Consider the following 17,518-nt stretch of genomic DNA (forward strand, 5'->3'; position numbering starts at 1 on the left):
GCGTGTGTGAGAGTGTGTGCTTGTGAGCGTGTGTGAGAGTGTGTGCGTGTGTGAGAGTGTGTGCGTGTGTGAGAGTGTGTACGTGTGAGCGTGTGTGAGAGTGTGTGCGTGTGTGAGTGTGTGCGTGTGAGCGTGTGTGAGAGTGTGTGCGTGTGTGAGAGTGTGTGCGTGTGTGAGCGTGTGTGAGAGTGTGTGCGTGTGTGAGAGTGTGTGCGTGTGAGCGTGTGTGAGAGTGTGTGCGTGTGTGAGAGTGAGTGCGTGTGTGAGAGTGTGTGCGTGTGAGCGTGTGTGAGAGTGTGTGCGTGTGTGAGAGTGTGTGCGTGTGAGCGTGTGTGAGAGTGTGTGCGTGTGTGAGAGTGTGTGCGTGTGTGAGAGTATGCGTGTGGCGTGTGTGAGAGTGTGTGCGTGTGTGAGAGTGTGTACGTGTGAGCGTGTGTGAGAGTGTGTGCGTGTGTGAGAGTGTGTGCGTGTGTGAGAGTGTGTACGTGTGAGCGTGTGTGAGAGTGTGTGCGTGTGTGAGAGTGTATACGTGTGGCGTGTGTGAGAGTGTAGTGCGTGTAGTGAGAGTGTATGCGTGTGGCGTGTGTGAGAGTGTGATGCGTGTGTGAGAGTGTATGCGATGTGAGCGTGTGTGAGAGTGTGTGCGTGTATGAGAGTGTGTGCGTGTGTGAGAGTAGTGTGCGTGTGTGAGAGTGTGTATGCGTGTGGCGTGTGTGAGAGTGTAGTGCGTGTGTGAGAGTGTATGCGTGTGTGAGAGTGTGATGCGTGTGTGAGTGTGTGAGAGTGTGTGTGTGAGAGTGTGCGTGTGTGAGAGTGTATGCGTGTGTGAGAGTGTAGTGTGCGTGTGAGAGTGTGATGCGTGTGGCGTGTGTGAGAGTGTGTGCGTGTGTGAGAGTGTATGCGTGTGAGCGTGTGTGAGAGTGTGTGCGTGTGTGAGAGTGTAGTGCGTGTGTGAGAGTGTGTGTATGCGTGTGTGAGAGTGTGTGCGTGTGAGAGTAGTATGCGTGTGGCGTGTGTGAGAGTGTGTGCGTGTGTGAGAGTGTGTGCGTGTGAGCGTGTGTGAGAGTGTGTGCGTGTGTGAGAGTGTGTACGTGTGAGCGTGTGTGAGAGTGAGTGCGTGTGTGAGAGTGTGTGCGTGTGTGAGAGTGTGTACGTGTATGAGAGTGTGTGCGTGTGTGAGAGTGTGTACGTGTGAGCGTGTGTGAGAGTGTGTGCGTGTATGAGAGTGTGTGCGTGTGTGAGAGTGTGTGCGTGTGTGAGAGTGTGTGCGTGTGTGCGTGTGTGAGAGTGTGTGCGTGTGTGAGAGTGTGTGCGTGTGTGAGAGTGTGTACGTGTGAGCGTGTGTGAGAGTGTGTGCGTGTGTGAGAGTGTGTGCGTGTGTGCGTGTGTGAGAGTGTGTGCGTGTGTGAGAGTGTGTGCGTGTGTGAGAGTGTGTGCGTGTGTGAGAGTGAGTGCGTGTGTGAGAGTGAGTGCGTGTGTGAGAGTGTGAGTGCGTGTGTGAGAGTGTGTGCGTGTGTGAGAGTGTGTACGTGTGAGCGTGTGTGAGAGTGTGTGCGTGTGTGAGAGTGAGTGCGTGTGTGAGAGTGTGTGCGTGTGTGAGAGTGTGTGCGTGTGTGAGAGTGTGAGCGTGTGTGAGAGTGAGTGCGTGTGTGAGAGAGAGAGAGAGTGTGTGTGTGTGTGGGCGTGCAATAAAATATGACTCTTTCTATATCAGTTTTCTGAAGTCATAGGAAAGCAGATCAGGTGAAACTAATGCTCAATTTCATCTGTTTAATATGAACATTACTTCACTGTGATACACGTGGAGATCTGCTTACAAGATGGTCAAAAACTCTCTCAATCCACTGAGCAATACAACAACAGGCCTTCAGGAACCCTCCAAAGATCATTTCTGACGAGGAAAGAGAATTATGTGTCTAATACAATGCCACAATGTCCATCAATGTGAAGTATCGATGTCAACGTTGTGCTATTTCTGTCTCATGTGCGCAAGAGAGGAACAAAGTGTCACTAAAGAGAATAATATTCTGTCAGACACACGTGTGACATTTATCTGTTTTACATCTACAGTCTCTATAAAAACATCAGGACAGCACAACAATATGTCATAATGTCCGTCTTCTGTCTTTCTTTCAATCTTTTCATCGTCTGCTTGAGCTATCTGTCTGTGTTTTTCATGTGTGTTTCAGTAATATTGTATTAATAGTGTGACGCATTATAAATGTAATGACCACGTCAGCATCATTATAGTGAAGTTTACTCACAATACTGAGGAATATTAAACCAGTTCTGATCATAAATCACTCATTCACATCAACACTGCACAAAGCTTTTAACATTTCATTAGTGATAAACGTCAGAGTTTCAGACTAAACAGTTTGAGGCAGAATAACGCCCTTCTGTTAAAAGCACTTATAGAGACAGCTGACCTCTCGATGTCTGTGGCCGACAGCACCGCATGGAGTCTGAGGCATCGCTGGATCACATGACAGGAACTGTTTATGTTTCAGTGAAGCTGGAATATGATTGGAGCGAGTGACCTCATCAATGTCTGATCTTATGGCAGCGTTTAACTCTATTTATGAGAATAATGCAGTAGAGATTTATGGGTTAGTGCACACGTATGCATTTAAAGTAACTGACCGAATGTGGAAAGCTGCTAATAAAACACATTTTATTACTGGAACACAGATAGAACTGGACTAAAACCAGCAGACCCGTGGTTACTTTTACATAGCATAGTTTTATACATCCAGAACTTAAAGATGATTTACAGCTCACACACAGAGAGAGAGAGAGAGAGAGAGAGAGAGAGAGAGAGAGAGAGAGAGAGAGAGAGAAAAGAATAAAAAGAAAGAGAAAGAAACTGGAAGAAAGAAAGAATGAAAAGAAAGAAAGAGAGAGAAAGAGAGAGAGAAAAGAAAGAGAGACAGATAGACTGAATTGAGATATATCGAGTAAACTGTATAAATGATATTAATAATTAGTTCTGGATATCGAGTTTGATACATTTTAGGCACCGACAGAATTGCCTCTAAACAATCGAGTATTGAAAAATGTCTTGTTTGGTACCTAAGGGGTTAATCTCATGAACGTTAGTGATAAGCATGTAGCATGTAGCATGTGCTCAAATGCTAAAGTGCCGGTGATTGGGTGTTTCAGGCATCAAGGATAAATCAGAAAATGAGTTGAGATCTGAGGATGATGTCATCAGTAATATTGCGAACACTGTTGTACATTACAGAGCAATACTGATAAATACACATTGAACAAGCGCACACATGAAAGGAGCCGCAGCGGGAATGATTGTGAATGTGTCGGGAACAGCAGCAACAGACCGTCTGAACATTGTGAACATTGCTTGAAGAAACACTCTTTATTACATCCTTCAGTGCAGACGACAGAAAGCCGTATATATATATATATATGTGCTGATACAGAAGCGTGCAGACTCGTGGAACACACGCGTGTAAAGACACATTCAAATGACCTCCGACATCTCAGATCACTTTATTTCCACAGAACGGTTTATTGTGAACGCAACTCTGCAGCCTGTACAATAACACAAACTATATACAATAACACCAAACATGAGTTCAGTGATTATTATCATCATTACAATTATTATTACAATAGTTTTTATGTCTTCAGGAATTTTCCAGCTGCATGTTAATAAACCGACGGGCGCAGAATAAACCGACGGGCGCAGAATAAACCGACGGGCGCAGAATAAACCGACAGGCACAGAATAAACCGACGGGCGCAGAATAAACCGACGGGCACAGAATAAACAGACGGGCACAGAATAAAACGACGGGCGCAGAATAAACCGACGGGTGCAGAATAAACCGACGGGCACAGAATAAACCGACGGGCACAGAATAAACAGACGGGCACAGAATAAAACGACGGGCACAGAATAAACCGACGGGCGCAGAATAAACCGACGGGCACAGAATAAACAGACGGGCACAGAATAAAACGACGGGCGCAGAATAAACCGACGGGTGCAGAATAAACCGACGGGCACAGAATAAACCGACGGGCGCAGAATAAACCGACGGGCACAGAATAAACAGACGGGCACAGAATAAAACGACGGGCGCAGAATAAACCGACGGGTGCAGAATAAACCGACGGGCACAGAATAAACCGACGGGCACAGAATAAACAGACGGGCACAGAATAAAACGACGGGCACAGAATAAACCGGCGAGCAGAATAAACCGGCGAGCAGAATAAACCGACGGGCACAGAATAAACCGACGGGCGCAGAATAAACCGACGGGCGCAGAATAAACCGACGGGCACAGAATAAACCGACGGGCACAGAATAAACCGATGAAGCTTCTCTCACAACAAAAAGTTGAACAACACATTTTAAACTTTTAGTTAAAATAAATAAAAAATAAGGTTCAAAGTTTGAAATCAAGGTGTCTTGTTTTATTGCAGGGGTGGGGAAACTTTTTCCCATTAAGGGCCATTCAAGTGTTTACGAAATTATTCGCGGGCCATACAATTGCTTGCAATTTCTGATTGTGGGTTAAAATTAGTGTACGCTACCGGTTACATGCTGATGCACCAAGAAAAAAACACTGAAAGGTCTATTATACAATATTTGGCATTATCATTTAAAATTTATTTTAATCATTATTTTTATTTTGTATTTTGTTTTTCAAATTATTTTTCAAATGGCCTCATGGGCCGGGTAAAGTGGTCTTGCGGGCCTTATACGGTCCTGAGGCCTGACGTTCCCCGCCCCTGCTTTATTGTGTAAGTTTAACCCTAACCATGTTTAATTACCCGAAAATTACCCCTTTAGTACCACCTAGCGTCCAATCAGCGTTAATACTGGTGTTCATCAGTTTCCTGTGGAGATTTATATTTTTGACCAAAGAATCAGAAAAAGTATCGTTCGAAGACAAGATACCGCATCAGTATCAATATCGAAAATATTTGAACGATACCGGCACTAAATGGACAGATATATTAACAGTAAATGATGTTATGAGACACGTTTGTTTGGTGTCTATAAATCACATTATTCTCTCCAACAGTCTCGATGTAAAAGAAGTATTTCTATTTTTAATTCATTAGATCAACTTATAATCACTTTAAACTCCTCGTGTGTGAATCTATAAAACTCTCGTGATCTGGAGCGCAACAGTTAGTTACACGAGGACGGGGTCATTACTGTAATAAGGGCTGTTGTGATGCACAAACACAGATGCCAATGATGTCACTTCCTGTCATGTACACTTGTGTGCACTGCAGTTTGAAGGTCATGATCTTTTAGGAAAACCTCTGAATGTTTCCCGTGATAACTGAAAATGAACTGGTGGAGAAACAGCCGTAACTCATTACATTCTTCAGCAGACTCTCCAAACAGACGAAACCCTTGAAGTTACCAACAATCTGCTACTTTGTATCCAGTGTTTATCACAACAACATATTTGTTGACTCAAATCTGTCATTCATTCTCTGTTGCACATTCTTTATTAGTCCAGAGATACAAAACAGATACAAGTGAGAAGAAAGGGAGTTGTCTGTACTAAACTCGCCAGCATGATGCTAGGCTGTTATTGGTGGTTGCTAGGGTTTTGCTATGCGGTTGTTAAGGTGTTCGGTGTTGTTCCAGTGGTTTCTTACTGGACTGGAGTCGCTCCTTTCATTCCATCATGCACAAACAGATTTACCGCAGTAAAATGAGTCTTATTGGAAACATGTGTTCTTTGTCAAAGGTTAGATCTGTTATCAGCTGAACTCATACGCGTGTGTTATTACAGTGCTGACCGTGTCATATTCGTGTTCGGTAGCGTGTTGAACTCACAGCGCTCCTCTGAGTTTCGTCCAGCTCCTGCAGCTGCTGCTGGATTTCTCGCATTCGTCTCTCCTGGTCTCGTCTCTCTCTCACGTCCCACAGGACTCCTGATTTCTCTGCCAAACTCTCATTTAAACTCTGCGGTCTCACCTACGACACAACAAAGAGCTTTAATGTTACTGTTAGATGATTATATAAGAGATGTTTAATGCACAGTATGCCGCAGACGGGCTCATCAGTGCAAGTTTCGGGATCTTTTCATTTGCAGTCGTATGTGGCAAACAGTTCAGAGACATTTTGGAATCCAGAAGCACATAAAACTGGAGTTAGGAGTAAAATAGTTCCTCATGGGGAGGGATATAAATCAAAGTTACGAGCAATCGCACAAGAGCGCCGGCTGCCCGGTGTGTCCAATGCAAACACTAAAAATAGGTCATCAGGAAGTGCCGGAGTCGTGCAGAGATGTGCGCTCTCTACAGCAGTGTGATTCTCTCATTAGTTATCTTTACTCACTGCAGTGATGAATGAAGTGACAATCTGTTCTTCTGGCTCATAATCGGTGATAACTCTATAAATGTACTGCAGATACACATGCACACACTTCTGCAAAAGTGCTTTATGTCATATTCTGGAATAAGGTGGCAGAAATATGAAATCAGGTTGATTTATACATTTATGTAACTGGGTTGTTTTAGTTTAGCATGTCATGTAGTATATATTGCTATGTTCATTTAACAACTATTTTATACATATAGTGCATTCACAAAATATTCATTTTCATTTTGCTATCTTGCAGTCTTATGCTAAAATGCTTTAAATATATATATTATTTTTCACATCAATCTACTCCATACCCCATAATGACAAAGCAAAAAACTGATTTTTGATAACTTTATGGTTAGGGTTAATTTATTAAAAAGAATAAACTGAAATATCACATTGGCATAAGTATTCAGACCCTTAACTCAGTACTCAGTTGAAGCACCTTTGGCAGCGATTACGGTTTCGAGTCTTTTTGGGGATGATGACACAAGCTTTGCACACCTGGATTTGGGTATTTTCTGCCATTCTTCTCTGCAGATCCTCTCCAGCTCTGTCAAGTTGGATGGGGACCGTCGGTCATTATCAGGTCTCTCCAGAGATGTTCGATCAGGTTCAAGTCAGGACTCTGGCTGGGACACTCAAGGACATTCACAGAGTTGTCCCGAAACCACTCTTGTGATGTCTTGGCGGTGTGTTTAGGGTGATTGTCCTGTTGGAAGGTGAACCTTCGGCCCAGTCTGAGGTTCTGAGCGCTCTGGAGCAGGTTTCATTAAGGATATCTCTGTATTTTGCTGAGTTCATCTTTCCTTCATCCCTGACAAGTCCCAAATCCCTGCCACTGAAAAACACCCCCACAGCATGATGCCACCACCACCATGCTTCACCGTTGGGATGGTACTGCACAGGTGATGAGGGGTGCCTGGTGTCCTCCAGACATGACGCTTGGAACTGAGGCCAAACCATTCAATCTTCATTTCATCAGACCAGAAAATCTTGTTCCTCACAGTCTGAGAGTCCTTTAGGAGCTTCATTATGTGTGTTGCACTGAGGAGAGGCGTCCATCTGGCCACTCTACCATAAAGCCCAGATCGGTGGAGTGTTGCAGTGATGATCGTCCTTCTGCAAGTTTCTCCCGTCTCCACACATGATATCTGGAGCTCAACCAGAGTGACCATCAGGTTCTTGGTCACCTCTCTTATCAAGGCTCTTCTCTCCTGACTGCTCAGTTTGGCCGGGCGGCCCGCTCTAGGAAGAGTCCTGGTTGTTCCAATCTTCTTCATTTAAGGATTATGGAGGCCACTGTGCTCTTGGGAACCTTCAATGCAGCCGAAATGTTTTTGTATTCTTCCCCAGATCCTCGACACAATCCTGTCTCAATGTGATATTTCAGTTTTTTCTTTTCAATACATTTGCAATGTTATCAAAAGTCTGTTTTTGCTTTGCCATTATGGGGTATGGAGTGCAGAATAAATAATAATTTAAAGCATTTTAGCATAAAGCTGCAACATAAAATGTGAAAGGGTCTGAATACTTTCTGAATGCACTGTATTACTAAGGATGGGTCGATATGGTTCTCACGAATTGGTTTGATATAACAACACTTTACATTAAATATATATATATATATATATATATATATATATATATATATATATATATATATATATATATTTAAAAGAAAATTTGAGCAAAATGCACATTATAATTTCCCATCAAAATAAAGTTCTTTAATACACAATATAAATGCTCAAGGTTTAAATAATAAGTGTGAAAGTGTATATTTATATTTAAACGATCAGTATCTCATCATAATTATAATCAAAATTTAACTTTGTAAAAATACAGAAATTCTACATTATATTAATTAGTATTATATCATGAAATGGTATATATAATAATAATAATGAAATGAGCCATCACTGTTTGAAATAATGTGTATAATTTACAAGTAATAACATTGAGTTCACATTCATTTCTATAAGGAACTGTAAAAAGGTTACTGTCGCTTTAAGAGTTCAACGAGCGACAGTGTTCCACTTCAGCGAACATCAAGGAGAATCTCTCGGTTTCTTTAGTGCATCCAGTTCTTATATTTCTAAAAGATCAATTCAAGCACTTTAAGGACCTTGTGTGAACTGTAAACACTAGAATAAAGTGCAGTAGTGGTAAAGATTGTGATGTTTGACGGGTTATTTCATTTAAAATCACATGCACAGAAAATATAGTTGCACAATTCTAAATATCAAGTTATGCCATGATATGGTTTTGGTTCACGATATATATCGAAATTCAATATATTGTCCCATCATTAGCATATGACGTTGTTTAAGACCTTTGCTCTTAGCGAAACCTACCATTCAATTCTCAAAGCACATTTAATCAGTTGAATATTAGTAGTTTGTCAAAAGGCATTAGATCATAAATATAGTTTCTTTATATTGAAGAGAGAGGTCTCTCGGTGTAAATGTCTGTTGAAGAATAATGGTTTCATCAGGCTCTTTTTACACTGAACAGTGAAATGTAGGTCAGTAAGAACAAACATATTTCTGTAATATTTCTCTTGTTTAAACTGGTTGAGACTTCAGCATGTGAAATATGTGTTTTTCCATATCATGAGTGACGTCTCAATCAGTGAATCTGAACTCATGCACCCAAACCAGACTCAACAAAATATATAAACACGTTTGAGGGAATAATTGCACCGTCAGTGCTGAGTATCTACATACAGTGAAGACCACACACAGGATATCAAATCATTTATTTGACCAATGGGATTGAGGTGCATTCTGATCAAAAAGACCTTTAATTCAGTCAAGAGTGTCCAGATATTTGACTACTTTTGGTAGTGTGCGTGTATATTATTACTCTCCATTATCAGATGCTACTGCAGTGCAAAGTGGGCTGATGTATTTCTTAGGCTGTGTAATGTGCCGATGGAAACCTCTCTTAGAAAAACTGTGACTGCATGAGTCACATATAGTCTAAAAGAACACTGGACCTTTGCTCAATGCCACGTGGAAACAGGAACTGAGCCAGAGTTTCTCTGAACAGCTAGGCCTACATCACTGCAGCACTCAGGACAAACACAACAGATCAGATCAGATGAGGACTAACAGATTAGATCAGATGAGGACTAACAGATCAGATCAGATGAGGACTAACAGATTAGATCAGATGAGGACTAACAGATCAGATCAGATGAGGACTAGCATATCAGATGAGATTAGATCAAGATAAACACATCGGATCAGATGAGGACTAAACAGGTTGGCCTGGGGTCAGATAGTCAAACCATATGATACATGTGAGAATATCATTGAGTTTAGAAACAGCAAGGCACAGTCAAATGTCAGGCGATGTCTTATCTTAAAACAGCTAAGATTAGCCTTGATCTTTTTAACATGGTTTTAAAATGTAAATGTGAGTCTAAAATGATCCCTAAATACTTCTCTATTACATGTTGAATGAGCTCATCTTTAATTCTAAAATTCAAGGATTCTGTTTCATATGGCTTTTTAATAGAAAAGCAGATGGACATTGTTTACTTAGTGTTAAGTTACAGGAGGCATCAAGCGAAGCTGATACTATTCATACGTTTTTAGTTAGCTTTTCTGCAACAGCATCACAGTGTGACAAGGACGAGGGCCTGGCCGGGATCGTGGCCGGCGCTGAATCAGCTGATCAGCAGGAGTGAGATTAGGGTTGAGATGCCGGTTCGAGAGAGACGCACGTGGCTGTGTTGCATGTGCGTCAGTGTCCTTATGTTGTTCATTTATATCATTAAAGCTTCGGTTTACTGTTCTGCCGGTTCCCTCCTCCTCCTTGCCCGTCCTTAATACTGTTACAGTGGTGCCGAAACCCGGGAGGGAGGAGGGATGCGCGGTCGCAGAGTCCTCGCCTCTGCCATCTGCCAGGGGGCAGCCGCGGCCTTCTGCCTGGGGACGGAGGGGTCACTGCCAGCCACCGAGAGTCAGAAGAACCATGGTCGTCTGCCGAGAAGGGGAGGAGCAGTTCCATCCGCGAGGGGCCGGAGGACTCGATGCCATCCGTCGGGAGAGGCACGAGCTAGCGCCCGTCAGAGGGCAGAGGAGCGGTTGAGGACTGGGCGACAGTGCGTCCGGGAGCCAGTGAGCAATTTCTTCTCTCTCTGTGTCTCTGCTCACTCTTTCACTCTCCCCACACCTCCCCTCGTCTCTCCACCCAGGTTCATAGGAGGCAGGGTGAGCCACCGGTTGACAGAGATGGTGGGGAAGTTAGTCAGACCGGTGGCGCCCCGGCCTGAATCAGGCAGTGGAGGAGTGTGATGAGGAGGAGGGCTGATCAGCGGGAGAGCGAGATAAGCGGCAGCCGGAGATGCCGGTTCGAGAGAGACACACATGGCCGTGTTGCATGTGTACTTATACTTTAATGATATAAATGAACATAAAACATATGTTTACTGTTCTGCTAGTTCCCATCTCCTCCTTACCCGTCCTTTATACTGTTACACACAGGTTTTGCAAGAGACACGGATGATTGTGTCATCAGCGTACATCTGAAGATCTATATCAGGGCATAGGATGGGACCTAAAATAGTTCCTTGAGGGATTCCAATTTCAATTTTATGGAGTGCCGAGCCGACTTACTGTTATTAATCACAACACACTGTTTACAATTCTTTTATTTTTTTTCCTTTTCTCCCAAATTTGGAATGCCCAATTCCCTTTGCGCTCTAGGTCCTCGAGGTGGCGCAGTGACTCACCTCAATCCGGGTGTCGGAGGACAAATCTCAGTTGCATCTTATCATGTGGCTTGTTGAGTGTGTTACCGTGGAGACAGCACATGAGGAGGCTCATGTTATTCTGCGCGGCATCCACGCACAACTCACCACGAGCCACACTGAGAGCAAGAACCACATTATAGCGACCACGAGGAGGTTACCCCATGTGACTCTACCCTCCCTAACAACCGGGCCAATTGGTTGCTAAGGAGACTTGACTGGAGTCACTCAGCACGTCCTAGATTTGAAATCATGACTCCAGGGGTGGTAGTCAATTACAGAGTTTTTCAATCTTTCCCTCTCCTTGTGACTGTCCCGAAGCAATCCAAATCAATCACTTGTTTAAATGACCGCTGTCCTGTTGCTCTGACCCCCATCATCAGCAAATACTTTGAGATGCTAATCAGAGATCACATCTGCTCTGTGCTGCCCACCTCACTGGACCCATTGCAGTTTGCCTACCGCAACAACCGCTCCACTGATGATGCCATTGCATCTACAATACACACTGCTCTCTCCCATCTGGAAAAAAGGAACACATATGTGAGAATGCTGTTTGTAGACTACAGCTCAGCATTCAACACCATAGTGCCCTCCAAGCTTGATGATAAACTCCGGGCTCTGGGCTTAAACAGCTCACTGTGCAGCTGGATCCTGGACTTCCTGTCAGGCAGACGTCAGGTGGTTAGAATGGGCAGCAACACCTCCTCATCACTGACCCTCAACACTGGAGCCCCACAGGGCTGTGTTCTCAGCCCACTCCTGTATTCCCTGTACACACATGACTGTGTGGCAACACATAGCTCCAATGCCATCATTAAGTTTGCTGGCCGATCACGACGGTGGTAGGTCTGATCACTGACAATGATGAAAGAGCCTACAGAGAGGAGGTGCATACTCTGACACGCTGGTGTCAGGAGCACAACCTCTCCCTCAACGTCAGTAAAACCAAGGAGCTTGTGATGGATTTCAGGAGGAAAGACAGAGAACACAGCCCCATCACCATTAATGGAGCACCGGTGGAGAGAGTCAGCAGTTTCAAGTTCCTCGGTGTCCACATTACTGAGGAACTCACATGGTCCGTCCACACTGAGGCCGTTGTGAAGAAGGCTCACCAGTGGCTCCTCTTCCTGAGACGGCTGAGGAAGTTTGGAATGAATCACCACATCCTCACACGGTTCTACACCAGCACTGTAGAGAGCATCCTGACTGGCTGCATCACCGCCTGGTACGGCAATAGCACCGCCCACAACTGCAAAGCCCTGCAATGGGTGGTGCGAACTGCCAGAAACATCATCGGAGGTGAGCTTCCCTCCCTCCAGGACATATATACCAGGTGGTGTGTGAAAAAAGCTCGGCGGATCATCAGAGACTCCAGCCACCCGAGTCATGGGCTGTTCTCACTGCTACCATCAGGCAGGCGGTATCGCAACATCAGGACCCGCACCAGCCGACTACATGACAGCTTCGACCCCAAGTGAACACATCAGGACTAACACATTACATGAGGACTAAAGCACAAATCAGATGAGGACTAATAGATCAGATTAGGACAAACACAAATGTTCAGGACATTCTTGCAGATCATTACTAGCCACATTACAGCACTGAGGGTCTTTGCAGAGAGTAATTACTTAAATGTGGACATGAACTAATGCTTTGTTTAGAAGAGGTGTACTATAACAAATATATCCGAGCAGATGCAGGTTCTTCATGAAACCACTAGAATATCCTTCAACATAAGTGCCAGGAAATGTATTTAGACTGTAATTCTTTCCCTAGAGATGTAACTTTACTGACTGACAGGCAACTTTCCGTGAATATAGCTCACAGATTACAGAAAATTATGGGATGATCCAGTTGCAGCATGTGTCAAATATCCTCAAATAATGCTCTGTGTTCAAATTTGACCTTTTGCTTTATGACCACAACAGCATTGACATGTGGAGGCTGCATAATTCAGACATTCCTGTAGTATTAGAAAATAAACCTGTGGCTCATCTGGATTTGTGTGTTTCAACAGATTAAAACCACATGCCTAACCAAATAAACGTGACACCTTTACTTCAAAAGTTTCCATGTGAGAGTTTGAGCGCTGTGGAATCATAAACTCAATATATGAATTATTCTACAGCAAATACATGGCATTCCTGATCCCAAGAGTCTAGATAATGGTGGGAGAGCATCCACACATTGAACACATAACAGCAGGAAAACAACTAACAACATTCTGGAGAAAAACACTAGAATAACTAGAAATACGATTTTATGTGTTCAAACCCCAGGCACCCTGATATAACCCACGGCTGTGTTCTAATACAAATGTCAAGTCTGGAGCCAGGAAATGACTCAGTACGTCAAAACTTTGATATCGCCACAAATTGATTCAAGGCATTGGACAGTTTTCTAAATAAACTGTCCAACTCTTCTGGTCCCTAAAATCTAAACTAGTGGCAGAGATGCCTTCAGTAGTAAACTCTGACCTACAATACATTTCTCAGCTGTTTACAATCTCTGATGGTAACGCTGTTGTTCTCACTGATTAGATACAGTCTGTTGAAAGAGCCGCACATAGTGACCGAGCAGATTAAACATCAAGATCAGACGAGTCGTAAGAAAATATGAAATGTGGAAATATGGAAACATCTAGATATTTCCATGGAAAAATCATTTACTGTGTTTTTGAACTTGATAAGCAAAATCAAATTAGTTACATAAATAATAAATTAATAAACTGGGGTAAAAGTGGCATCTGCCCACCAAAACTGTCTCACAAGAATTATGAGCTTGTATTAGGCATGTAATCTAGCATAGACCCAAACAAACACAGACAAAACCGGCAATCACAGACCCACCCAAACAAACAGACAGACAAAACCGGCAATCACAGACCCACCCAAACAAACGGACAAAACCGACAATCACAGACCTACCCAAACAAACGGACAAAACCGACAATCACAGGCCCACCCAAACAAACGGACAAAACCGACAATCACAGGCCCACCCAAACAAACAGACAGACAAAACCGGCAATCACAGACCCACCCAAACAAACGGACAAAACCGACAATCACAGACCCACCCAAACAAACAGACAAAACCGACAATCACAGACCCACCCAAACAAACAGACAGACAAAACCGGCAATCACAGACCCACCCAAACAAACGGACAGACAAAACCGGCAATCACAGACCCACCCAAACAAACAGACAGACAAAACCGGCAATCACAGACCCACCCAAACAAACGGACAAAACCGGCAATCACAGACCCACCCAAACAAACGGACAGACAAAACCGGCAATCACAGACCCACCCAAACAAACAGACAGACAAAACCAGCAATCACAGACCCACCCAAACAAACAGACAGACAAAACCGGCAATCACAGACCCACCCAAACAAACAGACAGACAAAACCGGCAATCACAGACCCACCCAAACAAACAGACAGACAAAACCGACAATCACAGACCCACCCAAACAAACACAGACAAAACCGGCAATCACAGACCCACCCAAAAAAACGGACAAAACCGGCAATCACAGACCCACCCAAACAAACGGACAAAACCGGCAATCACAGACCCACCCAAACAAACAGACAGACAAAACCGACAATCACAGACCCACCCAAACAAACACAGACAAAACCGACAATCACAGACCCACCCAAACAAACAGACAGACAAAACCGACAATCACAGACCCACCCAAACAAACACAGACAAAACCGGCAATCACAGACCCACCCAAACAAACAGACAGACAAAACCGACAATCACAGACCCACCCAAACAAACACAGACAAAACCGGCAATCACAGACCCACCCAAACAAACGGACAAAACCGGCAATCACAGACCCACCCAAACAAACGGACAAAACCGGCAATCACAGACCCACCCAAACAAACGGACAAACCCGGCAATCACAGACCCACCCAAACAAACAGACAAAACCGACAATCACAGACCCACCCAAACAAACAGACAGACAAAACCGACAATCACAGACCCACCCAAACAAACACAGACAAAACCGGCAATCACAGACCCACCCAAACAAACAGACAGACAAAACCGACAATCACAGACCCACCCAAACAAACACAGACAAAACCGACAATCACAGACCCACCCAAACAAACACAGACAAAACCGGCAATCACAGACCCACCCAAACAAACAGACAGACAAAACCGACAATCACAGACCCACCCAAACAAACGGACAAAACCGACAATCACAGACCCACCCAAACAAACGGAGAAAACCGACAATCACAGACCCACCCAAACAAACACAGACAAAACCAACAATCACAGACCCACCCAAACAAACGGACAAAACCGACAATCACAGACCCACCCAAACAAACACAGACAAAACCGACAATCACAGACCCACCCAAACAAACACAGACAAAACCGACAATCACAGACCCACCCAAACAAACACAGACAAAACCGACAATCACAGACCCACCCAAACAAACACAGACAAAACCGGCAATCACAGACCCACCCAAACACACAGACAAAACCGACAATCACAGGCCCACCCAAACAAACACAGACAAAACCGACAATCACAGGCCCACCCAAACAAACACAGACAAAACCGACAATCACAGACCCACCCAAACAAACACAGACAAAACCGACAATCACAGGCCCACCCAAACAAACACAGACAAAACCGACAATCACAGACCCACCCAAACAAACACAGACAAAACCGACAATCACAGACCCACCCAAACAAACACAGACAAAACCGACAATCACAGACCCACCCAAACAAACACAGACAAAACCGACAATCACAGGCCCACCCAAACAAACACAGACAAAACCGACAATCACAGGCCCACCCAAACAAACACAGACAAAACCGACAATCACAGACCCACCCAAACAAACACAGACAAAACCGACAATCACAGACCCACCCAAACAAACAGACAGACAAAACCGACAATCACAGACCCACCCAAACAAACACAGACAAAACCGACAATCACAGACCCACCCAAACAAACACAGACAAAACCGACAATCACAGACCCACCCAAACAAACACAGACAAAACCGACAATCACAGACCCACCCAAACAAACACAGACAAAACCGACAATCACAGACCCACCCAAACAAACACAGACAAAACCGGCAATCACAGACCCACCCAAACAAACACAGACAAAACCGACAATCACAGACCCACCCAAACAAACACAGACAAAACCGACAATCACAGACCCACCCAAACAAACACAGACAAAACCGACAATCACAGACCCACCCAAACAAACACAGACAAAACCGACAATCACAGACCCACCCAAACAAACACAGACAAAACCGACAATCACAGACCCACCCAAACAAACACAGACAAAACCGACAATCACAGACCCACCCAAACAAACACAGACAAAACCGACAATCACAGACCCACCCAAACAAACAGACAGACAAAACCGACAATCACAGACCCACCCAAACAAACACAGACAAAACCGACAATCACAGACCCACCCAAACAAACACAGACAAAACCGACAATCACAGACCCACCCAAACAAACACAGACAAAACCGACAATCACAGACCCACCCAAACAAACACAGACAAAACCGACAATCACAGACCCACCCAAACAAACACAGACAAAACCGACAATCACAGACCCACCCAAACAAACACAGACAAAACCGACAATCACAGACCCACCCAAACAAACACAGACAAAACCGACAATCACAGACCCACCCAAACAAACACAGACAAAACCGACAATCACAGACCCACCCAAACAAACACAGACAAAACCGACAATCACAGACCCACCCAAACAAACACAGACAAAACCGACAATCACAGACCCACCCAAACAAACACAGACAAAACCGACAATCACAGACCCACCCAAACAAACACAGACAAAACCGACAATCACAGACCCACCCAAACAAACACAGACAAAACCGACAATCACAGACCCACCCAAACAAACACAGACAAAACCGACAATCACAGACCCACCCAAACAAACACAGACAAAACCGACAATCACAGACCCACCCAAACAAACACAGACAAAACCGACAATCACAGACCCACCCAAACACAGACAAAACGACAATCACAGACCCACACAAACACAGACAAACCGCAATCACAGACCCACCCAAACAAACACAGACAAAACCGACAATCACAGACCCACCCAAACAAACACAGACAAAACCGACAATCACAGACCCACCCAAACAAACACAGACAAAACCGACAATCACAGACCCACCCAAACAAACACAGACAAAACCGACAATCACAGACCCACCCAAACAAACACAGACAAAACCGACAATCACAGACCC

The 17,518-nt window shown here is 44.2% G+C and overlaps 1 protein-coding gene across 2 annotated transcripts in view; it reads right to left on the minus strand.

The window, feature by feature from the left end:
• fsip1 (fibrous sheath interacting protein 1) overlaps positions 1-17,518 on the minus strand; it is a 50,457-nt gene that overhangs the window by 8,954 nt on the left and 23,985 nt on the right. For both annotated transcript variants that reach the window (XM_052145477.1, XM_052145476.1), the window contains one exon: positions 5,831-5,971. In XM_052145477.1, coding sequence (XP_052001437.1) covers positions 5,831-5,971 — 141 coding nt within the window. The remainder of the gene's footprint in view (positions 1-5,830; positions 5,972-17,518) is intronic.

The sequence above is a fragment of the Xyrauchen texanus genome, chromosome 16, assembly GCF_025860055.1.
Source record: "Xyrauchen texanus isolate HMW12.3.18 chromosome 16, RBS_HiC_50CHRs, whole genome shotgun sequence".
Classification (NCBI taxonomy): domain Eukaryota; kingdom Metazoa; phylum Chordata; class Actinopteri; order Cypriniformes; family Catostomidae; genus Xyrauchen; species Xyrauchen texanus.